Source organism: Nyctereutes procyonoides, unplaced genomic scaffold, assembly GCF_905146905.1.
Source record: "Nyctereutes procyonoides isolate TBG_1078 unplaced genomic scaffold, NYPRO_anot_genome, whole genome shotgun sequence".
Classification (NCBI taxonomy): Eukaryota; Metazoa; Chordata; class Mammalia; order Carnivora; family Canidae; genus Nyctereutes; species Nyctereutes procyonoides.
In genome coordinates this window covers 9,814,990-9,838,730 of record NW_026575025.1, presented here as the reverse complement: position 1 = coordinate 9,838,730, position 23,741 = coordinate 9,814,990, and the positions used below count along the sequence as shown (strand labels likewise).

The following is a 23,741-nucleotide window of genomic DNA, read 5'->3' as shown; positions in this document are numbered from 1 at the left end:
AAACACAAGCAGGGGGAGGGGCAAAGGGAGAGGAAGAAGCAGGCTCCCCACTGAGCAGGGAGCCTGATACAGGGCTGGATCCCAGGATTCTGTGGTCTTGGCTTGAGTGGAGGGCAGATGCTTAATAAGCTGTGAGCCACCCAGGTGCCCCAGAACATAATGTTTTGACATATATTCTTGGTAGGATATATTCTTAAGGATGAAGTGGATTGTATAAGCACTCTTGAAATTCATTTAGTGGTCTTTATTCTTACTAATAATATTGGCATTGTACTGAAATTACTGTATGCATACTTATTATAAAGCAAGTAATTATGATAACATAGTTGGAAACAAAAATTTTTAGCATAAGACTGCAGATATATGAGTATAAATTCAAAGCAATATTTTTTTATTTTTTTTATTTTAAAATAAAAAAATTTTAAGTAATCTTAAAGTGGAACTGAAGATACCAATGTATACTCCCAAGTTTCCTGACTTTTGAAATTATGTATTCCTTAGCGCTATCTGCTAAACAAACAACAAACAAACTTAGGAGCAATGAGCACTCCCCTAGTACCCATAATGTATTCTCTAATTGTCTTTGCTCACTAAAAAGGTAGAATGACTGATTCCAGGCCTAAAGTAGAAATGTACAGGATGAACCTGAATATCTTGTGCTGAGCCAGAAAGCAAAGACGCTATCAAAGTCCATGAGATCATGTCAGAGGATTTCAGAAATTCTACTTCCAGCCGTGAACAGATAACAGGGACTGGATCCGGTCTCCTACCTTGAGCAACTAAAAAAATGGACAAATTATTATAAACAACAGTACAGGACAGTGGGTCTAGAGAGAGAGGAGAAACAAACCCTGTGTTGTACCACTGTATTACCTAAAGAGAAGTTCACAAGGAGGGTATACACAACTAGACTCTAGAGGATCTCTCTGAGTTGAGAAGACAAAGTTTACGGAGGTCCAGGCAGCTAGAACTGTAAGAGACAAATTTACAGAGAGTGCTCCAGACAGAGGAGAATTCCTGGAGTACACACAGAGCTGGGGATGGATTCTGTTCCTACCAGGCAGTATGTAAAACCTCATATTTCATAAAGCATCAGTTGGGAGTGCTAAGAACAGTTTGAATATAATGGAGAAGTTAGCCCTAGTGTGTAGGCTACCCCGGTCCCACCTAACAAAGTTTAATAATTTTTTTTTAATTTTTATTTATTTATGATAGTCACAGAGAGAGAGAGAGAGAGAGAGAGAGAGAGAGGCAGAGACACAGGCAGAGGGAGAAGCAGGCTCCATGCACCGGGAGCCCGATGTGGGATTCGATCCCGGGTCTCCAGGATCGCGCCCTGGGCCAAAGGCAGGCGCCAAACCGCTGCGCCACCCAGGGATCCCAAGAAAAGAAAACTTAACCTGGATTCTATATCAAGAGAAAATATTTTTAAAAAATGAAGGCAAAATAAAGAATTTTTCAGATGTACAAAAGATTTCATCACCAGCAGATCTATATTATAAGAAATGTTAAATGCTCAGGCAAAAGGAAAATGATTGTTATAATGTCTACTATAATATCATTTAAGGTAGACAGGATAAACTAAAAGTTTATACTATAAAGCCTAAAGCAATCCCTAAGTTAATACAACAAAGAATTGTAACTAAGAAGTCCAGAAAGGGGATAAGATGGAATTGTAAAAAACACCCAGTCCAAAATAGAAACCCAAAAATAGAAAAGAGGGAAATATAAGGAACAAATAAATGCAAAATGCTTAACAAGATGGTAGGCTAAACATAACCATACCAGTATTTATATGTAATAGTTTCAACAACACAATTAAAAGACATTCACACATTTTAACTCTTCAAACACCCCACTCTTCCTGAGTTTGCAGTGCATCAAAGCTCCTTTGGCTCTAAACAGTAAATGTATTGGCCTTAGCCCCTGTGTAAATGTCTTAGGTTTGTGATAGAGACTTCATTTATGGGTACTGTCTCCCTTTTCCTGCTGTGACTTACCCAGTACCTACTGGGTAAGGATTTTAATCTTCACACTTAATACTTCATGTTTACCCAATTTTTAAAAAGATTTTATTTATTTATTTATTTATTTATTTATTTATTTATTTATTTAGTCGAGAGAGAGAGAGAGAGAGTGAGAGAGAGAGAGAGAGAGGCAGGCAGAGACATAGGCAGAGAAAGAAGTAGGCTCATGTGGGGAGCCTGATGTGGGACTCAATCCCGGGACTCTAGGATCACACCCTGGGCTGAAGGCAGATGCTTAACCACTGAGCCACCCAGGCATTCCTCATGTTTACCCTATAAAAAGAGGATGAAACAAAAAAAAAGATAAAGGAAAATATATTTCTTGTTTCTTTAGCCTTGGTTCAGGGGATAAAAAGGGTTAAGTATTCTTAACTGGATAATTTTGGCCCGAGAGGACATTTGGGAATATTGGGGGAACATTTTTGACTGTCATGACTCGGGGTGCTACTGGCACCTAGTGGGTAGAGGCCAGGGATACTGCTTACCATCCTACAGTGCACAGGACAGCCCCTACAATAAAAAATTATCTGGCCCAAAGTGCCAGTAGTGCTATGGTGGAGAAACCCTGGGTTAAAGGGCGAGCGAGGGTTGTAGTGAAATCAAGAGAAGGAAAGCATTTTAGAGGCCTGACCCCCTTGGTCTTGGTTAGAGAAAATGCTTAGGGAAGATAAGGAATTTATCTTCTTTTTAATTATTTTTTTTAAGATTTTTATTTATTTATTTATTCATGAGAGACAGAGAGAAGCAAAGACACAGGCAGATGGAGAAGCAGGCTCTCCACAGGAGCCCAATGTGAGACCCGAGCCCTGAGTCAAAGGCAGATGCTCAACCGCTGAGCCACCCAGTTGTCCCAGGACAAGGAATTTCCTTCTTTATCTGAATACACTCAAATACTTCCTGAAAGATATTTCTTTGTATATACTTCTAGCATGTATCATGCCATATTTTACTAATTTATATATATATATCTCCAATACTATAAATATGATAACTTGAAGGTAGATATTAAATCTAATATTCATCTTTGTGTCCTCTGAACTTAGTACAGTGTTTAGTCTGTAGTACCACAAAAAACCTATGATGAAATGAGTAGGATGAAAAAATAAACTAATTGTACCAATACTATACCTGTAACACACACCTAAACCCAGATTAAATTTCTAGGGAGGGCAGCCCCGGTGGCACAGTGGTTTAGCACCTCCTGCAGCCCGGGGTGTGATCTTGGAGACCCGGGATCGGGTCCCACATTGGGCTCCCTGCATGGAGCCTGCTTCTCCCTCTGCCTGTGACTCTGCCTCTCTCTCTCTCTGAATAAATAAAAAATATAATCTTAAAAATAAAAAATTAAAAAACAATAAAATAAATTTCTAGGGATTCTAGTGGATCTATCTCTGGTGCCTCACACCTATATTCAATGTGGAAAGGCTTAATATATAATCCTCTAGCACCCTAGTTTATTTCTAGGAGTGTGAACCAGGTCAGTGTTATGTTTGTTTTATGCAAATGAATACATAGTCATAAAAAACTAAAATCTAATACTTTTCTTTAGCAACTATACATATTTCTGTATGGACCTTCAGGTCTGCCTCTGATACTGCCAAGTCAGGAGCAGCCAAATACTACTGTCTTCAAAGATATCTGTTATTTCATTGACTGGAAGAAATACCACTTGTGTATGGTGCCCAATTTGGATCTCAGCTTGGATAGAGGTATATTTCCCTCTCTTTTCACAGGAATAAAGAAACCTGGAGAATATCAGAGAAATGCAAGGAAATATAAATAGCAGGTGTACAAAAAAAATGGGACATGGTGATCCGATGGCTTAGGTTGGGGGCTGCTGGTAGGTTGGGGACTTAGGTTGGGGGCTGCTGGTATGAAGTCCACAACAGGTCAATAGGCAAAGCTGCGTTAGAGCCTAAGTATTTTGGCATTACATATTTATGCTGGTTTTCCTCTCACTTCCCAAAGCCTCCTCTCTTCCTGGACCTCTTGATATAGTCAAGTAGAAAACTTTATCTTGTAAGAACTTGTTCAGAAGGTTTCTGTCGTATCTTAATCTGTCACTCTGGGGTTTTAGAAGGGTTACTAACATCATTGAAATACTGTGGAAGAGAAGTATCTCCTAATGACATAAAAATGCACATAAAATTACTTTAAAAGATTAAAACACCATATAAATACAAAGCAGGGGTATAAACCATGTAGTAATGAACCTAGGAAACTAGCTGTAGTTTTCATGTAAAGCCTAACCACATTAACTTTGAATCATGCTGAGAGTTGGACTGAACCGAAAAGTAAAACAGGAAAGTAGGAATATGAAACCATGAGGTGATATTTAGGAGGTTTACAGTCTTGAGCTTGATGACCATTAGCTAGAATCCTTTGAAATTTAGAAGGTAGTCTGGTAAACTGGATCCTGAGGAAAGTGACCAGTGAGGAAGAGGCATTCTAGAGCTGTGACTGGTATGAGAAGACTGAGACCTCCTGGGATGGAGAAGTATATCAGGGAGAATGATAGAATCTTCTCTGAGAAGGAAGCCTCAGAGTAAGGATTTTTTTTTTTTTTATTGAGTTGGTAGTTGTTACAGAGTGTGCAATAAAGGAGGGTGTCTTTGAATAGGGTCTGTAGGGGGTGGAGCAAGATGGTGGAAGAGCTGGGTCCCCAAGTCACCTGTCCCCACCAACTTACCTAGATAACTTTCAAATCATCCTGAAAACCTATGAATTCGGCCTGAGATTTAAAGAGAGAACAGCTAGAACACTACAGAGAGAAGAGTTTGTGCTTCTAACAAGTACAACTCATTTTTAGCCACTCTGCACTGAGCAAAATGATTAGAAAGAACCCACACAAAAGAAAGAATCAGAAACAGTACTCTCTCACAGAGTTACAGAATTTGGATTACAATTCGATGTCAGAAAGCCAGTTCAGAAGCACAATTATAAAGCTACTGGTGGCTCTGGAAAAAAGCATAAAGGATTTAAGAGACTTCATGACTGCAGAATTTAGATCTAATCAGGCTAAAATGAAAAATCAATTAAATGACTCCAAACTGGAGTCCTAACGATGAGGGTTAATTAAGTAGAAGAAAGAGTGAGTGACATAGAAGACAAGTTGATGGCAAGGAAGGAAGCTGAGGAAAAAAGAGAAAAACAATTAAAAGACCATGAGGAAAGGCTAAGGTAAATAAATGACAGCCTCAGAAGGAAAAATCTACCTTTAATTGGGGTTCCAGAGGGCTCCGAAAGGGACAGAGGACCAGAAAGTGTATTTGAACAAATCATAGCTGAGAACTTCCCTAACTTGGGGAGGGAAACGGGCATTCAGATCCAGGAGATAGATCCCCCCCCCCCTAAAATCAATGAATAGGGTCTATAGAAGTGAGTTTTTTGGGGAAGAAAGAATGCCTGATCTTAACAGGTAGGATGTCCTGCCATTAGAATTTTTGAATCTCTACTCTAAGGCTCTCTGTTTCCTTTTCTTTTTTTTTTTATGTTTCCTTTTCTCATTCATTTTTATTTTTATGCTTTGTCAGTTCCCTTCATTTTTTGCCAATTTGTGATGCCTGAACTTGCTCAGTTAACTTTGGAAATAAGTAATATAGAAAATGTCCCTTCATCTCCTTCCCTCCCTCATTACTCTCAAGGACAGAACCAGAATCCACATGGAGATATTCTCCATTTGGATCTGGGTGGAATTTAGGACTATCATTATTGTATTCTAAAGGATCAAGGTGCTAAAAAGTGACTATAGGGCATCAGATTACTTGGGAATACAAATATAACATAGTAATGTGGTTAAGAATGCAGACTTTGAGTCTAAAATCAGTTCCATCATGTCGGACAATGTATTTAACCTATTTGTACCTCTTATCTGTAAAGTGACCTAAGAATAGGTCCTATGACATAGTGCTGTTGTGAAGTCTAAATGTTTAGATAGTTCATGTGAAGAGTTTAACACAGTAAGTGTCATGTAGTAAGCATTTAATACAAATTAGCTGTTGTCCTTATCATTACTCAAACTTGACTCTGACCTCTTGCCTTTTGTTTAATTTAAAGATTTTGTTTATTTATTTGAAAGAGATAACAGGGAGAGCACAACCAGGGGGAGGGACAGAGGGAGAAGAAGAAACAGGCTCCCCGCTAAGCAGGGAGCCCAATGGGGGCTCAATCCCAGGACGCTGGGATCAGGACCTGAGCCAAAGGCCTAACTGACTGAGTCACCCAGGCACCGCTGACCTCTTGCCTCTTACTAGCGATAGCTATCTTAGAAAGTTGTATGAGAAATGAATACATGTATTAATGTTTCCCAGTAAATTCTAAGGAGTGCTGTTTGGTTTGCATTTTGCACACCCAGTTGTTATTTTTATGTTCCTTCTGTGAGTCGCTATTATTTGCTTCCATCATATGGATAGACAAACAGGTTCAGGAGGAGAAGGGAGTGTTCAAATTTCAATCTGTCTCACATCCTTCTTTGTTTGAGGCATAGGTTCTTTATTCACTTATCATTCTGAGGGCTTTACTTATCTTAGACTACAGTGTAATATCTTGTCCTCTAGATTTGGTGCTTCCAGATGTGAGTTATCAGGTGGAATCCAGTGAGAGAGATCAGTCTCAGAATTTGGACTCCCAGGGACAAACTCTGCTGCTTTTTCTCTTTGTGGATTTTCAGAGCGGATTTCCAGTCCAGCAAACAGAACTATGGAGTAGGTATAGGGGCTGCTAATTTGGGTGTGCTTAAATGTTAAGAGAGTAAAGAAAGGGAGACTATATATGATGCACATAATCTGAATTACATATATTTCTGTAGAATAATGAATTTTAATGAAAAACCTTACTTAAATAAGTTAAACAAATGATATGCTCTATGGAAAAGGTTTGTATCTTGAAACATCACTTAAATGATAACATTCCCAGATTTAATTGGCCAGATATCAGTGGATACTTCCTATAATGCTCTCTACAGTCTGTTACTTCAGATGAGTGGTTCTCAACCTTAGCTGCATGATATATACCTGGGGAACTTCTAAGAAATGCTCAGACCTCACCCCCAGGGATAATGATTTCCTTGGCCTGAGGCAAGACTCAGATATCAGTACGTTTTTAAAGCTCAGGCTTGAGAACTGTCCACCACATTATTGCTTTTCCAGGTGGAATCAAGAAATGTTATTGGCCTTACTTGGCCTTGATGCAGCATCTCAACTACAATATAAGGAGGTATGGGAGTATATTGGTGTGAATGACTTTATGTGATTGCCTCATAAACCTCTGGAAATGGTCCTTGCTTAAGATAACTTGTTATCAAAAAGGTTCTGTTTAGTGGCCCGTCCATGAGTCAGAATCATCTGCAGTATTTGAAAATGTGCTGAGTCAAGGATTAACTCAGTATTTTGTTATAATGTAAAAATATGGTATGGCTCAAGAATCTGCATTTTTTAGCAAGATTCTCAGGTAATTTATAAATATAGTAAAGTTTGAAAAACACTGAGTATGAGCAGGATTTGGCTTGTGCATTTTAATCCAATAAGCCCTGAGATATAAATTTAAGTGTTTCTTTTTTTTAAGATTTTATTTATCTATTTGAGAGAGAGCAGGGAGGAGAGGGGCAGATGGAGAAGCAGACTCCCTGATGAGCAGGGAACCCAATACAGAGCTCCATTCCAGGGCTGCATCCCAGGGTGCCATCCCTGGGATCATGATCTGGACTGAAGGTAAACACTTAACTGACTGAGCCACTCAGGTACCCCAAATTTAAGTGTTTCTCAGTGCCCTCCTAAACTTAGAGGGAAGTAAGTAACAAGAAGTGGAGCTTACAAATATCTAAAGAAAGGCTCATAAGCCTCCCTTTTGATGCTTCTGATATATTCCTGTGTTCTTTCTCTGTGAGCCAGTGTTTTTTCTTGGGACTCTACTCTCCAGCCATTCCAGTGCTGTTTGGTGTGGCCTGCTCCTACTGAATCATGAGAGAAATGAGACAGCTTATATCCCCAGATCAGAAGAGCTCATGTTGACTGGTGCCAGCTATTTATTGAACAAACTGTTGTCAGCTGTGGAGTTCTTCCTACTGCCTTTCTTCTATGCTTCTCCAGTCTTTTCCCAGTATTATATATTGTTTAAGCAAGAAGCGCACTGCTTTCCTGGGCTCTGGCTTACAACTCTTTATTTGAAGAGCTGTTGTTGGCTGTTGCTCCGCTGTTCCATTCATCAAGGCCATAGAATGGGAGCATAGGAGAGACCCAAACTGGGGCATCTCGGTGGTTCAGTGGTTGAGCATCTGTCTACCTTTGGCTTAGGTTGTAATCCCAGGGTCCTGGGATCGAGTTCCACATCAGGCTCCCCACAGGGAGCCTGCTTCTCCCTCTGCCTATGTCTCTGCCTGTTTCTCTCTGTGTCTCTCATGAATAAATAAAATCTTAAAAAAGAGAGAGAGAGAGAAGAAGAAGAGACCCAAACTAATGAGGCTTCCATCAGGGAGGACAAAATGAGGATGCCTAGGGTTGTTACTTGGCCTGCACTCAAGTGGACAGAGGCTGATAAGAGAAGCCTCTTAGTATAGTGGAAATGACTTTAGGGTGGAGTCAACAAAGCTGGGTTTAATTTTAGTTCTGCTACCAAATTCCTTGGTGATTTTTGGGAAACAAGTCACAAACATCATCTGATCTTCCTTTTTCATATATTTAACATGAAATTGTTAGACTAGATGCTACAAAGTCCCTTCCAAGTCTAAAGACCCTCTTAAGACTTAAGATATACTATCTTTCGGCAGGGCTTTTTTGTTGGTTGTTTTTTGGTTTTGGTTTTGGGGGTTTTTTGAGGTCTGCTAGAGGGAATTACCACGTTCAGTCTTCCCTAGGATGACATAAAGTCTGACACCATTTTCTGATTCCTATTGAACACACCTAAAGAACTCCCAATTCCTAAAAAAAAAAAAAAAGTATTTTCTGTCATTTTTGTAGTACTGTGATAGTTTATACATCTGTTTGGTTTGACCCTATAGCATTTCAGGTAATGACACTCAATATTGGACTAAATAGAAGTTCATCACTGCATTAAAAAACATACTAACTTTTAGTCCCTTTTAGCGCAGAGGTTTGGTGCCTGCCTTTGGCCCAGGGCGCGATCCTGGAGACCCGGGATCGAATCCCACGTCGGGCTCTGGGTGCATGGAGCCTGCTTCTCCCTCTGCCTATGTCTCTGCCTCTCTCTCTCTCTCTCTGTGTGTGTGACTATCATAAATAAATAAAAATTAAAAAAAAAACATACTAACTTTTAAAAAAAGGTTTATTTATTTGAGAAAGAGTGGGGGAGGGAACACAGGGGGAGAGGCAGAGAGAGAGAAAAAAACCCTAAAACAGCCTCCCCACTGAGAATACAGCCCAGTGACAATGATGCTGGGCTTGATCCAGAACCCCCAAGATCATGACCTGAGCCAAAATCAAGAGCCAACCACTCTACCAATTGAGCCACCCATGCACCCTCATTCTCTGTATCTTTTCAAATTTCCTTACACATCTGGTAGTTTAGGACTAGCCTTTGAAAAAGGATGTATGGTAAAGGTAGGTAGATATAAATATATGGTTAGAGATACAGTAATTTTATCTTTTTTTCCCTTATCCTTTCTCATATCCTTGAAAGCTTTCTCTAGAGCTACTTTTAGGAAACAGATTGTGCAGAACTACAGTCTGTTTCCATGTGTCTTAAAAAAATCGCTTAACTGGCCTCCTGCCCACCTTGTCATGGTAACTTTTCTATGATTAACTCATTATTTTGCTACAACGTTAAAGGCATCTGGTAGTATCAGCAGTTTTAGGGGAACAAACTTGTAGCTTTTTAATTAAATGTCTGCTTTCTAAAGGGGTCTAACTGATTTCTTGAAGCTATTCTTAGCACCAGACTATAGAAAACGGTAATCCATATGATAGCATCATAGCAATAGTGATATTTTCCCTTCGAATATTGCAATATACATTTCAAAACACTTCATAGATACTATCTCAGTTTGTCTGCATGACATGCCTGTTAGAACAGGTGGTATAAAGCCAATTTTAGTTTTGAAGTGAGAAAAGTGAGGGGACTTGGTCACCAATAAGTGGTAGAATTCACTCTAGAATCTATGTTCTTCAGACCCCTTTGAGTAGACCACATTTTACATTCCTTTCTGGGAAAGCATCATGGTGCCTTGGGGTAGAAAAGGTACCTTCTGGTTTGCATTTTTAATGCAGCCCTGAGAAAACCAGCCAGCTGTAGGCTGCTTCACCATAGTGCCTTTGAACAGACTATGCAGGAGAGAATAGAAAAAAACACTGAAAAAGGAAGAGTTAATTAAATATTTTCTTGGGATCCCTGGGTGGCTCAGCAGTTGAGCGCCTGCCTTCGGTGCAGGGCATGATACTGGAGTCCCGGGATCGAGTCCCACATCAGGCTCCCTGCACGGGAGCCTGCACGGGAGCCTTTCCCTCTGCCTGTGTCTCTGCCTCTCTCTCTCTGTATCTCTCATGAATAAATAAATAAAACCTTTAAAAAAAAAAAGAAAGAAAAATATTTTCTCAAGTATAAAGTGAAATTGTCTTCCTATGTCTGTTGCCTCTGGGTCATCAGTGCTAGCCTATTGTTAGATGACATATTTTGCCTATCACTCTTACCTGTTAGCTTTTCTGCTGAGCAGTGGTGCCTATGGTTACTTTACAGAAATAGCCCCCATTTTAAAAGACCTTATACAAGCAGTCTCAGAGTCATCTTTGTGAGTGTTAACTTTTTCTGTATCACAGCATACATGAAAGGATTGAGACCTTAATGATAACAGTGGCTCATCACAACAGTGATGCTCACACAGGAATGGATAAACACACTCTCCAGGAGGCTTTTCGTCTTCCTCCTTCTCCTATCCTTTGAGAGTCACCAGTATCATTTTTTATAGTATGTGGTATATATCTCTGTTTCTGATATGAATTAAACAAGATCCCTTGCTTGTTTCTTCAAAAATAATGTCAACCTTCACATTAATTTTCGAAGCTTTCTTTCATTTGTAAGTGGAACTTGGTGGGTTTGAAAGTTGCTGGGTTAGTGGTTTTGGTTTTGTTATCATCTAAAAAAGTAATTATTTGTGAATAGGCAAAAGTGGCCTCTTGTTCCTAGAGACTTTGACTCATAGCACATAACAGCAGTCTTGAAGTGGCCATTCTCATTCAAGGTTACCAATATTTTTCCTTCCCTTAGGAGTCTACACGTTGCTCACTGCTCATCTCAGTACCATCCTCACAGAGAGCCACAGTGTAGTGCAAGATTCCATCCAGGTTGCTGTGGACCAGGCCTTGGAGCAACATTACCAGGCTAAGGTAATAAGAGATTCATTACTTGTTTTCTCCTACTGTCTCTAAGAAAAAAGAACTAGAGAATATGACAAAGCCTAAGAGCCCTCCCTTAATGCCTCTTCCTCTTTTGTCACCTTGGCTGATCCTTACACTGCCTCTTGCCTAGGAACTCAAGCTTTAACTTAGGATATGTAACCAGTCTTATCTCCTAATAGATGAATTTGAGTAAATGGGGACAAAATAATATAGAAAAATGACTAATAATGAGCCTCTTCCTTATCTGTCTATTTTCCCTTCCCACATATACTTCTGGAACTACTGCTTCACTAAATCTTACATTCTTCCCTCATTTCCTAATGCTTTCTAACATCACTTTCTCTTCCTATATGACTTTCTGATTTCTTCTGTCCTGTGTACTTTTGGCAACATATTGCTTAACTTCATATGGCCCCCTTTTCAGGGAAATAACAACCACACTAAGAGAGTAAAGTTGTCCTTTATATGGTGTGATCTCACTAAGTATTGTTGATAGAGGGGGAAGAGTTGTTGAAATTCTGCTCCTATTGAAATCTTTAATTCCTTTGGGATTCTCTGAACCAGCAGTTTGGGATTATTATAAACAGTCATCTCTCCTTACTTGTTATATTTCTTAGGATCATCAGAAATTGCAGGCCTCACTCTCAGTGGCTGTAAATTCCATCATGAGTATCGTGACTGGAAGCACCAGCAGTAGCTTCCGAAAGATCTGTCTCCAGACTCTTCAAGTTAGTAGGAAATTGGGGCTGCTTAATACTGCCAGAATTTTAATGATATTATACTACCTATCATAGGAATATGTTCAGAGTTTTTAGAAACATTATTTCATTTTCTCATACTGTGATCCTACATAGTATAGGCCTGTGGCCTTTTAAGAAATATTTATTGAATGGATAGTATATGTATACTATTTTATAAATGAGAAAATAAGTTACCTAAAATTTCTACTTGCTTTAGGTCACAAAGCTAGTTACAGTTAGAGCTAAGACTAGATCAGTGATTCCCAGTTCTCTGTTGAAGAATGTTTTGTTACCTCATGGTGACAGAAAACATTGGAAGTAACTGAGTAGCCTTATGTATTACACATATTTGGCAGTATGGAATAGTGTAACAATTGAGATCAAAGACCTAAGTTCAATTCTTGGCTTATTTACTTACTGGCTATGTGGACTCAAGCCTGTACTTAATTTCTCTGAGCTTCATCTATACATTGGAAAAAATAATAGTACTTCAGAGGGTTATTACAAGGGTGAAGGCTAAGTGTGAACATGCATAGCACATGGTAGGTACTGAATAAATATTAGTTTCTTTCTTACCTTTAAGGAATGTGTGCTGACCAGTTGGTATTATCAGTGGGGTGACCCATTCATTCCATATCTTTTGCTTTATTTTTTTTGTACTTTTTTCTTGAAAAATAGTATGATACATTCAAAATTTAAAATAGCTAATATTTATCACTGTAATTTAAAATTTTTGCATATTATCTCATATAAGTTATGTTGGATAGTTGTAACCAAAATATTCTATATTCATATATAATTTGACATTTCCCTGCCATTTCAACTGTCTTAGAATTTGTATTAGTTACCTAATTCCACTGCACTGGTTTAATCTAATTTAATGAATCATTTCCCTAATGATAGGCATTTAAGTTGCTTATATTCTTTTTGCCATTATAAATAATATTGCAGTTAATACCTCTGTGTGATAACTTGCCTCTTCTGAATTATTTCCCAGAGTAAATCTCTATAAGTGGAATTACTAGGTCTAAGAGTATAACATCTTTATAATCTAGTGCATCCTACAGCTTCAGCTTTTTGGATAATGTGGATAGCACAGGGTCAATAAGAATGCTGTGTTCGCATTCCTAAGGTCAGCCCTAACTTGTATTAACAAGCCATGAGATCTTAGATGGGTCATTTCTTCTTTTTGGATTTCAGTTTTCTCATCTATATAATTAGTATGTTGTATTAGATGATTACTCTTGTCCCCTTAAACTCTAATATCCTGTTATTCTATACTAAAAAGTAGAGGTTATTACCCATTCCTATGGATGATATTATCTTCTTCCTTTCTTCCCTAAAAGACTTCTGAGGAAAAGTTCTTATATCAGCCTTAGTTGAATATAGCGGAACCTCTGCTCTCTTGGAACTTGTTTTAGAAGAAAGAAATTTATATAACCCCTTTATGAACAGATGGATCTCTGGAATATATATTTCCTATAGAGATAAGAGAACAAAGGCCTTAGGTGAAAGATCTTGCTTAAGTAACAGAAATTGGAAGACATAGGAGCTACAACTACCTGTCTCATGCCAAGTATCCCAGACCTACTCTCTACTTCTCCTGTATCCATAGGAATTAAGGAAACTCCTAATACAATATATGAAGGATGTCAGTGGGTTGCCTTCCTATTTGTCTCATCCTCTTCTCGTATCCTGTGGATACCCTCCTTTTGGTTGCCAGTACTGGAATTCAGCATGTTCCATCTCTGGCCCATTCTAGGCAGCTGACACTCAAGAGTTTGGGACCAAACTGAATAAATCATTTCATGAGATCACCTGGCATCGATATCTTCCCTGCTGCTCATGTGAGATGAAGCAGGTAAGTATAAAGTATTAATCAGTACTTTGGTGGAAATCTTCCATATTGATGTGTGAGAACTCTGTATACAGGGTGTTTAGGTGCAGGTACTTTAGATTGCACAATCTGAGATTAGTTTTTCAGCAAGAAAGACTGTGGTTTAAGAAAATTTTATAGAATATAGTATTACACAGAGGTCAAAAGCATGGCTAGATGTTGCTCGAATTCCATTCCTGCCACTAATTAGTTGTGTGGTATTGTGGAAGCTATTTAATCTTTCTAAGCCTTAGTTTCTTTATCAGTAAAATAGGAATAATGCATACCTAAAGTGATTGTTGGAGGTTTGAATAAAATATTTCTATCAACTAGAGAGGAAAGGTTTGTACTTTATGGAGCATCAGGTAGGATACTAAGAAGAGACTTGCCTTGGGAATGGAGAAAAATTAAACCTCTGCCAACTAAACACTCCTCTGCTTAAAAACAGAAGCAAGACATAGATCAAGTTGTTTCCAAGTAATTCAATAGCATCACAAAACAAAGGTCAAGAATATTTATAGAAGTATTAGAAATATCCAGCAACCACCAAGGTAATACTCACAGTGCTTTGCATCCAATCAGTATTAACAGGTATGCTGAGAAGCAGGACTATACAACCCACAGTGAAGAGAAAACTTAATCAGTTGATTAATTATTGAATCAGGGATCCCTGGGTGGCGCAGCAGTTTGGCGCCTGCCTTTGGCCCAGGGCGCGATCCTGAAGACCCGGGATCGAATCCCACGTCAGGCTCCCAGTGCATGGAGCCTGCTTCTCCCTCTGCCTGTGTCTCTGCCTCTCTCTCTGTGACTATCATAAATAAATAAAAATTAAAAAAAATTATTAAATCAAAACTGATCCAGAACTGACACAGAAGATAGAATTAGTAGACAAAGACAATAAAAGAGTTATTATTATAACTGTATTCCATATGTCCTAGAAGAAAGACTGAACATATTAAGTAGATATGTGGAAGGTATAAAAAAAAAGACCCAAAACTAACTGAAAATTATGATGTCTCTGAGGTGGAAATTAGACTGGATCATATGAATGGCCCATTGGACACCTAAGGAGAAACACATAACAATAGAAAAACTTTGAAATGAAATAGATCTAAAATAGTTATTGGGATGCCTGGGTGCCTCAGTGGTTGAGCATCTGCCTTTGGCTCAGGATGTGATCCCGGGGTCCAGGGATCAAGTCTCATATCGGGCTCACTGCAGGGAGCCTGCTTCTCACTCTGCCTATGTCTTGCTTCTCTCTGTGTCTCTCATGAATAAATGAATAAAACCTTTAAAAAAAATAATAGGGGCCCCTGGGTAGCTTGGTCAGTTAAGCATCTGACTCTTGATTTCAGCTCAGGTTGTGATATCAGGGTCATGAGATTGAACCCTGCATTGGGCTCCATGCTTAGTGCAGAGTCTGGTTAAGATTCTCTCCCTCTCCCTTCTACCTCCCCACCCCCTGCTTGCACATGTGCTTGTTATCTCTACCTCTCAAAAAAATTTAATTAAAAGGGTAAGATTTCTTTCCAAATAATGATAATAAAGCATAGAATATCTGTGACTTATCGGACAGCTTCAGGTAGCCTAAATATATGTATAATTGGGGAATCTGAAGAAAAAATGGAGGCAGAAAATATATTTGGAGGAATAATGGCTGAAATTTTTCCAAATTTGATGGAATCTATAAATGCACAGATCTAAGAATCTTAGACACCAAGCCCATAAAACAAAACTGCACCAAGACACATCATAATTAAATTGGTTAAAACCAGTGATAAAGAAAAAATCTTGAAAACAAATTGTTGGGGAAAGCTATTTACAAGGAAACAAAGATAAGGATTACAGAAAATTTCTCATCAGAAACAGTATAAGCTAGAAGAAAATGGAGCAACATCTTTACAGTACTGAAGAAAAAACCTTCAAACTAGGATTCTTTACCTAACAAGAATAACTTTAAAAGAAAAATGATGAAGCACTCCTGGGTGGCTCAGTGGTTGAGCATTTGCCTTTAGCTCAGGGCGTGATCCCTGGGTCCTGGGATAGAGTCCGTCATCGGGCTCCCTGCCAGGAGTCTGCTTCTCCCTCTGCCTCTCTCTCTCTCTTATGAATAAATAAATATTAAAAATAAATAAAGTAAAAAAAAACAATGCAATAAGGACTTATTCTGACATACAAGAATTAAAAGAATTCAGATGAGAAATGTAAAGGAAGTCCTTCAAACAGAAGAAAAGTGATACCATCTGGAAACCTGATTCTATAGAAAGGAATGAAGAGTACTGAAAATGGTGACTACATGGATAAATATAAAATTTATTACTTAAATCTCTTTAATACATAATTAACCCTTTAAAGCAAAAATAGCAATAATGTATTATGAGGTTTATAAGCTATGGTAAAGTAAAATGTATGACGACAACAACAGCACAAAAACCAGGAGGAGAGAAGTGGAAATATATTGTTGTAAGGACTTATACTGTGGAGTGGTGTAATATTACCTGAAGGTAGACTGGTAAGTTAAAGATGAAAGGAACCATCAGAAATAATACAATAATACAGGTATTGAGCCACGAAAGGAGATAAAATGGAGTCATAAAAAGTATTCAACTCAAAAGACACATATGGTTAAAGGACCACTATCCAAAAACTCACAATAAAAAAAAAAAATTTAAAACAGGCCAAGACCTTAACAGACACCTCACCAAAGAAGACATAAGATGACAAATAAGCACATGAAAAGATGCTCCACATCATATGCCATCAGAGAAATTCAAATTAAAACAATAAGATCCCTCGATCAATGACCAAAATCCAGAACACTAACACCACCAAATGCTGGCAAAAATGTGGAACAATAGGAACTCTCATTCATTGCTGATAGGAATGCAAGATGATACAACTACTTTGGAAGAGTTTGGTAGTTTCTTAAAAAACTAAACATACTCTTACCATGTGATCAATAATCATGCTCCTTGGTATTTATCCAAAGGAGTTAACACTTGTGTTCACATGGAAACATGAACACAGACGTTTATAGCAGCTTTCTTAATAATTGCCAAACTTGGCAGCAACCAAGATGTCCTTCAGCAGGTGAATGGATAAATAAACTTTGGCACATCCAGACAATGGAATTTTATTTTGCACTAAGAAATAATGAGCTATCAAGCCATGAAAACACACAGAGGAAGCTTGAAGGCATGTTATTAAATAAAAGAAGTCAATATGAAAAGGTTACACACTTAATGATTCCAAGCATATGATATTCTAGAAAAGGCAAAACTATGGAGACAATAAAAAAAACTCAGTGGTTTCCAGGAGTTAGAGGAAAAGGAGGAATTAATATACAAAGCACAGAGGACTTTTAGGGCTGTGAAACTACTCTGATTCTGTAATAGTGGATACATGTCATTATACATTTGCTCAAAGCCATAGAACATACAACACTAAGTAAACTCTAATGTAAACTATGGACTTTGAATGATAATGATGTGTCAATGAAGGTTTGTTGTTTGTAACAAATGTACCATTTGGATGGGGGATGTTGATAATAGGAGAGGCTATACCTATCGGGCAGAGGGCATATTATTTTTTAAAATAATCAAAAAGAGGGCAGAAAAAGAAAGAACAAAGTACAGATGAGACAAATAGAAAACAATTAGCAAGATAATATATGTAAATTCAGCTATATCAGTTATATTAAATGTAAAGGGCCTTTACAACAATTTACATGAAAAGGCAGAGATTGTTAGATTAAGTAAAAGCAAGAGCCAACTATATGCTGCCTATAAGAATCCCACTTTAAAATAAAGACTGGGTGTTATACTGTATGTTGGGAAATCGAACTTCAATTAAAAAAATAATTAAACAAATAAAGACAGAAATAGATTCAACAAGTAAAAGATGGAAAAAGATAATACCATGCTTAAGATATATACCATGGTATATCACTAATCAAAAGAGCACTAAGAAGGGTACCTGGCTGGTTCAGCTGGTAGAGCATGCAACTCTTGATATCAGGATTTTAAGTTTGAACCCCATGTTGGGTGTAGAGATTACTTAAAAATAAGCTTAAAAAAAGAAGCACTTGAAGAGGCTATAAAGTAGATTTCAGAGCAAAGAATATTACTAGGGATAGAGAGGGTCATTTCATAATGATGAATACAGTATAATGTAATGAAAATAATAGCCCCAAGCATTCATGAAACTTTTGAGAGAACTTTATTTTTTTTTAAAGATTTTATTTATATTGGGCAGCCCGGGTGGCTCAGCGGTATAGTGCCGCCTTCAGCCCAGAGCCTGATCCTGGAGACCCAGGATGGAGTCCCACATCAGGCTCCCTGCATGGAGCCTGCTTCTCCAACTCTGCCTATGTCTCTGCCTCTCTCTCTCTGTCTCTCATGAATAAATAAATAAAATCTTTAAAAATCCATGCAGGGAGCCTGTTGTGCGACTCATCCCGATCCCGGAACTCCAGGGTCACATCCTGAGCTGAAGACAGACGCTTAACTGCTTAGCCACCCAGGTGTCCCTTGAGAGAACTCTAAAAGAAACGAAAAAAACTGATGGAATTATAAGGAGAAGTAGACAAATCCCCTATTATATTTGGAGATTTCAGTATACTTCTATTAACAATTGGTAGAACAAGTAGATAGAAAATCAGTAATCAGACTTCTATGGAAGTCTTAAATAACACAATGAATTAACTTGACCTAACTGATAACCATAAAACACTCCACCCAACCACAGCAGAATATCCTTTTCAAGTACAAAAGGGACATTTAACTAGATAGACCCTATTCTGAGCCATAAATACATCTCAATAAACTTAAAAGGATTCAAGTCATTCAAAGTATGTTTTTGACTACAGTAGGAATTAAGTAAAATCAGTGACAGAAAGATATCTAGAAAATTCCAAATATTTTGAAATTAAGTAACACACAAATAACCCATGGATCAAACACAAAATCAAAAGAAGAATTAGAAAAATAATTTAAATGGAAATGCAAGTTATCAAAATCTGTGAGCTGTCTCTAAAGCAGTAGAGGGAAAAATGCCTATGTTAGGAAAGAAAAAGGTCCCAAATCAATGATCTCAGCTTCCAACTTAAACTAGAACAAGAAGAGTAATTAAACAGAAGAAATTAATAAAGTCAGAGTGGAAGAGAATAAAAAAGAAAACAGAAGAACAGTAAGGAAAAATCAATGAAACTTAAAGGTGGTTCATTGAGAAGATTATAAAATTGATAAACATTTAGCCAGACTAATCAGAATAAAAGAGAGAAGATACAATTTTCTATTACAGAAATTAGAGAAATAACATCAGATATTAAAAAGATCATCAGAGACAGTTATGAACAATGTTACTTCAGTAATTTTGACAACTTAGATTAAATGGACAAATTCCTTGAAGGACAGAAATTACTAAAGTTCATTCAAAAAGAAATAGCTTTAGGAGTGCCTGGGTGGCTCCATTAGTTAGGCATCTGCCTTTGACTCAGGTCATGATCCCAGAGCCCACATCAGGCTCCCTGCTCAGTGACGAGTCTGCTTCTCCCTCTTCCTTCTCTTCCTTCCCCTCTGTCTTTCTTCCTGCTCGTTCTCTCTCTCTCTCTCTCTCTCTCTCTCTCTCTCTCTCTCTCTCTCTCTCTCTTTCAAATAAATAAACAAATCATTAAAGAGAAGAAGAAATAGAGCTCTATATATGTGGCAGTTCTGTCTATTAAAGAGATTGAATTTTTAGTTTAAAACTAAATGTGTGGGAGATATCAGAAAGGGACACAGAACATAAAGACTTCTAACTCTGGGAAATGAACTAGGGGTGGTGGAAGGGGAGGAGGGCGGGGGGTGGGGGTGAATGGGTGACGGGCACGGAGGGGGACACTTGACGGGATGAGCACTGGGTGTTATTCTGTATGTTGGTAAATTGAACACCAATAAAAATTAATTTATAAAAAAATAAATAAATAAAACCTTACCAGAATATTGAAAATACTTTTTTAAAAAGATTTATTTATTTATTTATTTATTTATTTATTTATTATAGACAGAGAGAGAGAGAGAGAGAGAGAGAGAGAGAGGCAGAGACACAGGCAGAGGGAGATGCAGGCTCCATGATGGGAGCCCGACGCGGGACTCGATCCTGGGACCCCAGGATCACGCCCTGGGCCAAAGGCAGGCGCCAAACCACTGAGCCATCCAGGGATCCCCCTGAAAATACTTTAAAACTCTCAAAACTTAAACATAAGAAAACAACCAACTTTTAAAATGGGCACTAGATTTGAACACATTTCACAAAAGAAGATACACAAACAACAAATAAACATATAAGAAAGATGCTTAACTTTATTAGTCATTAGGGAAAATGCAAGTCAGAAGCACAATTTCACACCTATTTGGAATAAAAAGACTGACCACACCAGGTATTGGCAAGGATGTGGACGAACTGGAACTCTTATACCCTATTTGTAGGAATAAAAAGCGGTATAACTCTGGAGAGTAGTTTGGCAGTTTCTTTTCTTTTCTTTTTAAGATTTTATTTATTCATTCATGAGAGACGCAGAGACACAGGCAGAGGGAGAAGCAGGCTCTGTGCAGGGAGCCTGACATGGGACTCGATCCCGGGTCTCCAGGATCAGGCCCTGGGCTGAAGGCGGCACTAAACCGCTGAGCCACCAGGGCTGCCCAGTTTGGCAGTTTCTTAAAAATTTATGTCATATGATCCAGCTATTCTACTCCTAAGTATTAACCCAAGAGAAATGAAAGCATATGTGCACACAAAAATTTATATACTAATGTTCATGGCACCTCTGTCGTATAACCCCAAACTGGAAACAACCCAGTGTCCACAGGTAAATAGATAAACAAATGGTTCATTCAATGGAATACTACTTGGCAATAAAAGGAATGAACTGTTGATATGCACAATAGCATGAATGAATCTCTAGGTAGCCATGCTGAATGAAAAACCTTGAAATATTGGATCAGGTGTGATAGCATCCAGGGGAAAAAAGCACTTACAATACACGAGTACATACTGTTTGCATTTATATAAAAATTTTCAAAATACTAAGTAATCTTTAGTTACAGATCAGTGTTTGCTTAAAGATGGGAAGTATAACAGTTAGAGGGAGGGTGCCTGGGTGGCTCAGTCAGTTGATAGTCTGTCTTCAGCTCAGGTGATGATCCTGGAGTCCTGGGATGGAGTCCCACATAGCATCAGGCTCCCTGCTTAGCGCCTCCCCCACTCATGCACTCTCCCTATCTCTCTCAAATAAATAAATAATCTTTAAAAAAGTTGGAGGAAATTATCATGAAGGTCAGAGGAAACTTTTGAGGGTGATGGATATGTTTGTTATCTTGATTGGGATGATGGTTTCACAAATATGTATATGTGCCAAAACTTAATTGTACATAATAAATGTACATATTAATGTACATAATAAACATAAATGCAGTTTATTGTAAGTAAGTTATATTCCAATAAAGTTGCTATAAAAAATTACACTGTTTCTGACAGAATAATAGGGCCTTTTGCACTTCTACTTTTCTCCGTCTCCTACTTTAGTTTGCCTGTTTGGCAAAGTTTAGGTGCCCAGACACTCAAGGATCACAGCATCTCATCGATTTGCTTATCCTCCTCTGGTTTGTAGTCAGAAAAGCTAGAGGACAGGAGTGAATCCCCGTAAATGCTCCCTTCACCACACCTTTTATGTACCTTCTAGGAAGCACTTTAGCATGCATCCACCATTCCAGCAAGAGTGGTTTCCCTGCAACTTGGAAAGCTGTTGTCCCTAACTTGAACAAACAAATTTCCACAAACTTTAAGGCTTAAAAACACCAAAATTTATTATCTCACAGCTCTGGAGTTTAGAAGTCTGAAATCAGGAGCACCTGGGTGGCTCAGTTGGTTAGCCTTTGGACTCTTTTTTTAACACTTTTTAAAAAAGATTTTATTTATTTATTAATGAGAGACACAGAGAGAGAGGCAGAGACACACAGGCAGAGGGAGAAGCAGGCTCCATGCAGGGAGCCCGATGTGGGACTCAATCCCCAGTCCCCAGGATCATGCCCTAGGCTGAAGGCAGTGCTAAACTGCTGAGCCCCGCCCCACCCAGGCTGCCCTAGCCATTGGACTCTTGATCTCACTTGAGGTCTTGATCTCAAGCCCAGCATGGAGCCTACTTAAAAAAATAAAACAGATGAAATCCGAAATCAAAGTTTTAGGAGAACCATGCTTCCTCCAAAGGCTCTAAGGATCCTTCCATTCCCCTTCCAACTTCTGGTGGCTCCAGATGTTCCTTGACTTACAGCCACAACACTTCAGTCTGTGCCTCCATCTTCACATGGCCCTTTTTTCCTATGTCTGTCAGATTTCCGTCTGCCTCTTTTATAAGGATACCTGTCATTGGATTTAGGGCCTACTCTAAATCCATGATGGTCTTATCTTGAGATTCTTAATTACTTTTGAAAAGACCCTTTTTTCCAAATGAGGTCACATTTATAGGTTCTGGGGGTCAAGGCTTGGACATTCCTTTTTGGGCGTCTCACTACATTCACTACAGCTATCCACACCTTTAGATTTCTAGGGATGGATTCAGGGTAAGCATGTGCCATTATCATAGGACCTAGGATGTATGTGAGTAGGATCCAGAAGTGTTCAGCCTGTGAAGACCTTTTGCTTGGGCCTTTCTGATATCACAGTGAGAACTCATAAGGAAATGATATGACCTCTTTTGCCCCCATTCTGTTGCCATAGTGATGGCTCATAGCCTCAGGGCCATTTATAGCCCAATTAATTTGGCAGATGGCTAGTGAACTCAAGGTCTTATCCAGTAGTCATAGGTCTTGGAAGAAAGGAACATTTATTGAATCCTTAATCTGTGCCAAGATTTCCACTTTAATACTACAAAGATCCTAAAAAATAGGTTGTAGTTTCCCATTTTATAGATGACTAAACTGGTTAGAGAATTTTCCTGATTGGCTCAGAATCACATAGTCAGCAAATGGCAAGGCTAGGCTCTCTTGGTATCAAAGCCTAGTAACCTTGTTACCACATAGGACTGGTATAGGAATGTTCCACACCATATAGCCCAGGGAAGATGGGTGACACTCATGAGCAGAACCTGTCTGCACTCAAGATCATTAGTTTCCCTCTGGTGAGGTTTTTTTTTTGTTTGTTTGTTTTGTTTTTTTTAGTGATAAATAACTTGGTAGTGGCACAAGAGTGGCACCCAGTGGCATAGCTAAAAACTACAAGATCAATGATGAAAGGTCAAGTTCTTTTACCTCTAGACCAGTCCCAGTTTCCATTTTTAAACAGAATAGAATAGCTGACCTCTTGAATAATAGAGAATAAAACCATCCATTATATTTTTGTTATATGGTTTTATTAAATGGTTTATGGAGAAGTAGAAAAAATGAGAAAATATGTATTTAGGTTTATAGAATATATTTAGGAAAATGCCATTCCAGGAGTGGAGATTTATAGCCTGGGTGTGAGAACATAGGACAGTGGGCCATGAAAGAGCAGACTAGGCAGTTCTCCAGGGCTAGTGTCATAGATGTGCATAGCGGCTAAGAACATAAACCTATAAACAGGAGCAGTAACAGGGAGGTAGTTTTGTCAGGAAAGGTATTGTTTCTCTTGGGGAATAGACCAGAATTAAATATCTCACAGTGTTAAATCCCAGGAGGTGTGAAGATAGGGTTGTCTCATCTGGGGGAACTGATGAAGGGTGTGCAAGAACTCCTCTAGG

The 23,741-nt window shown here is 38.5% G+C and overlaps 1 protein-coding gene across 1 annotated transcript in view; it reads left to right on the top strand.

Annotated features, from left to right (window-relative positions):
- The window catches only part of CUNH11orf80 (chromosome unknown C11orf80 homolog), a 97,178-nt gene that overhangs the window by 64,949 nt on the left and 8,488 nt on the right, over positions 1-23,741 (top strand). The window contains exons 9-13 of the mRNA XM_055314973.1: positions 3,586-3,736; positions 6,584-6,730; positions 11,241-11,359; positions 11,989-12,099; positions 13,874-13,972. Coding sequence (XP_055170948.1) covers positions 3,586-3,736; positions 6,584-6,730; positions 11,241-11,359; positions 11,989-12,099; positions 13,874-13,972 — 627 coding nt within the window. The remainder of the gene's footprint in view (positions 1-3,585; positions 3,737-6,583; positions 6,731-11,240; positions 11,360-11,988; positions 12,100-13,873; positions 13,973-23,741) is intronic.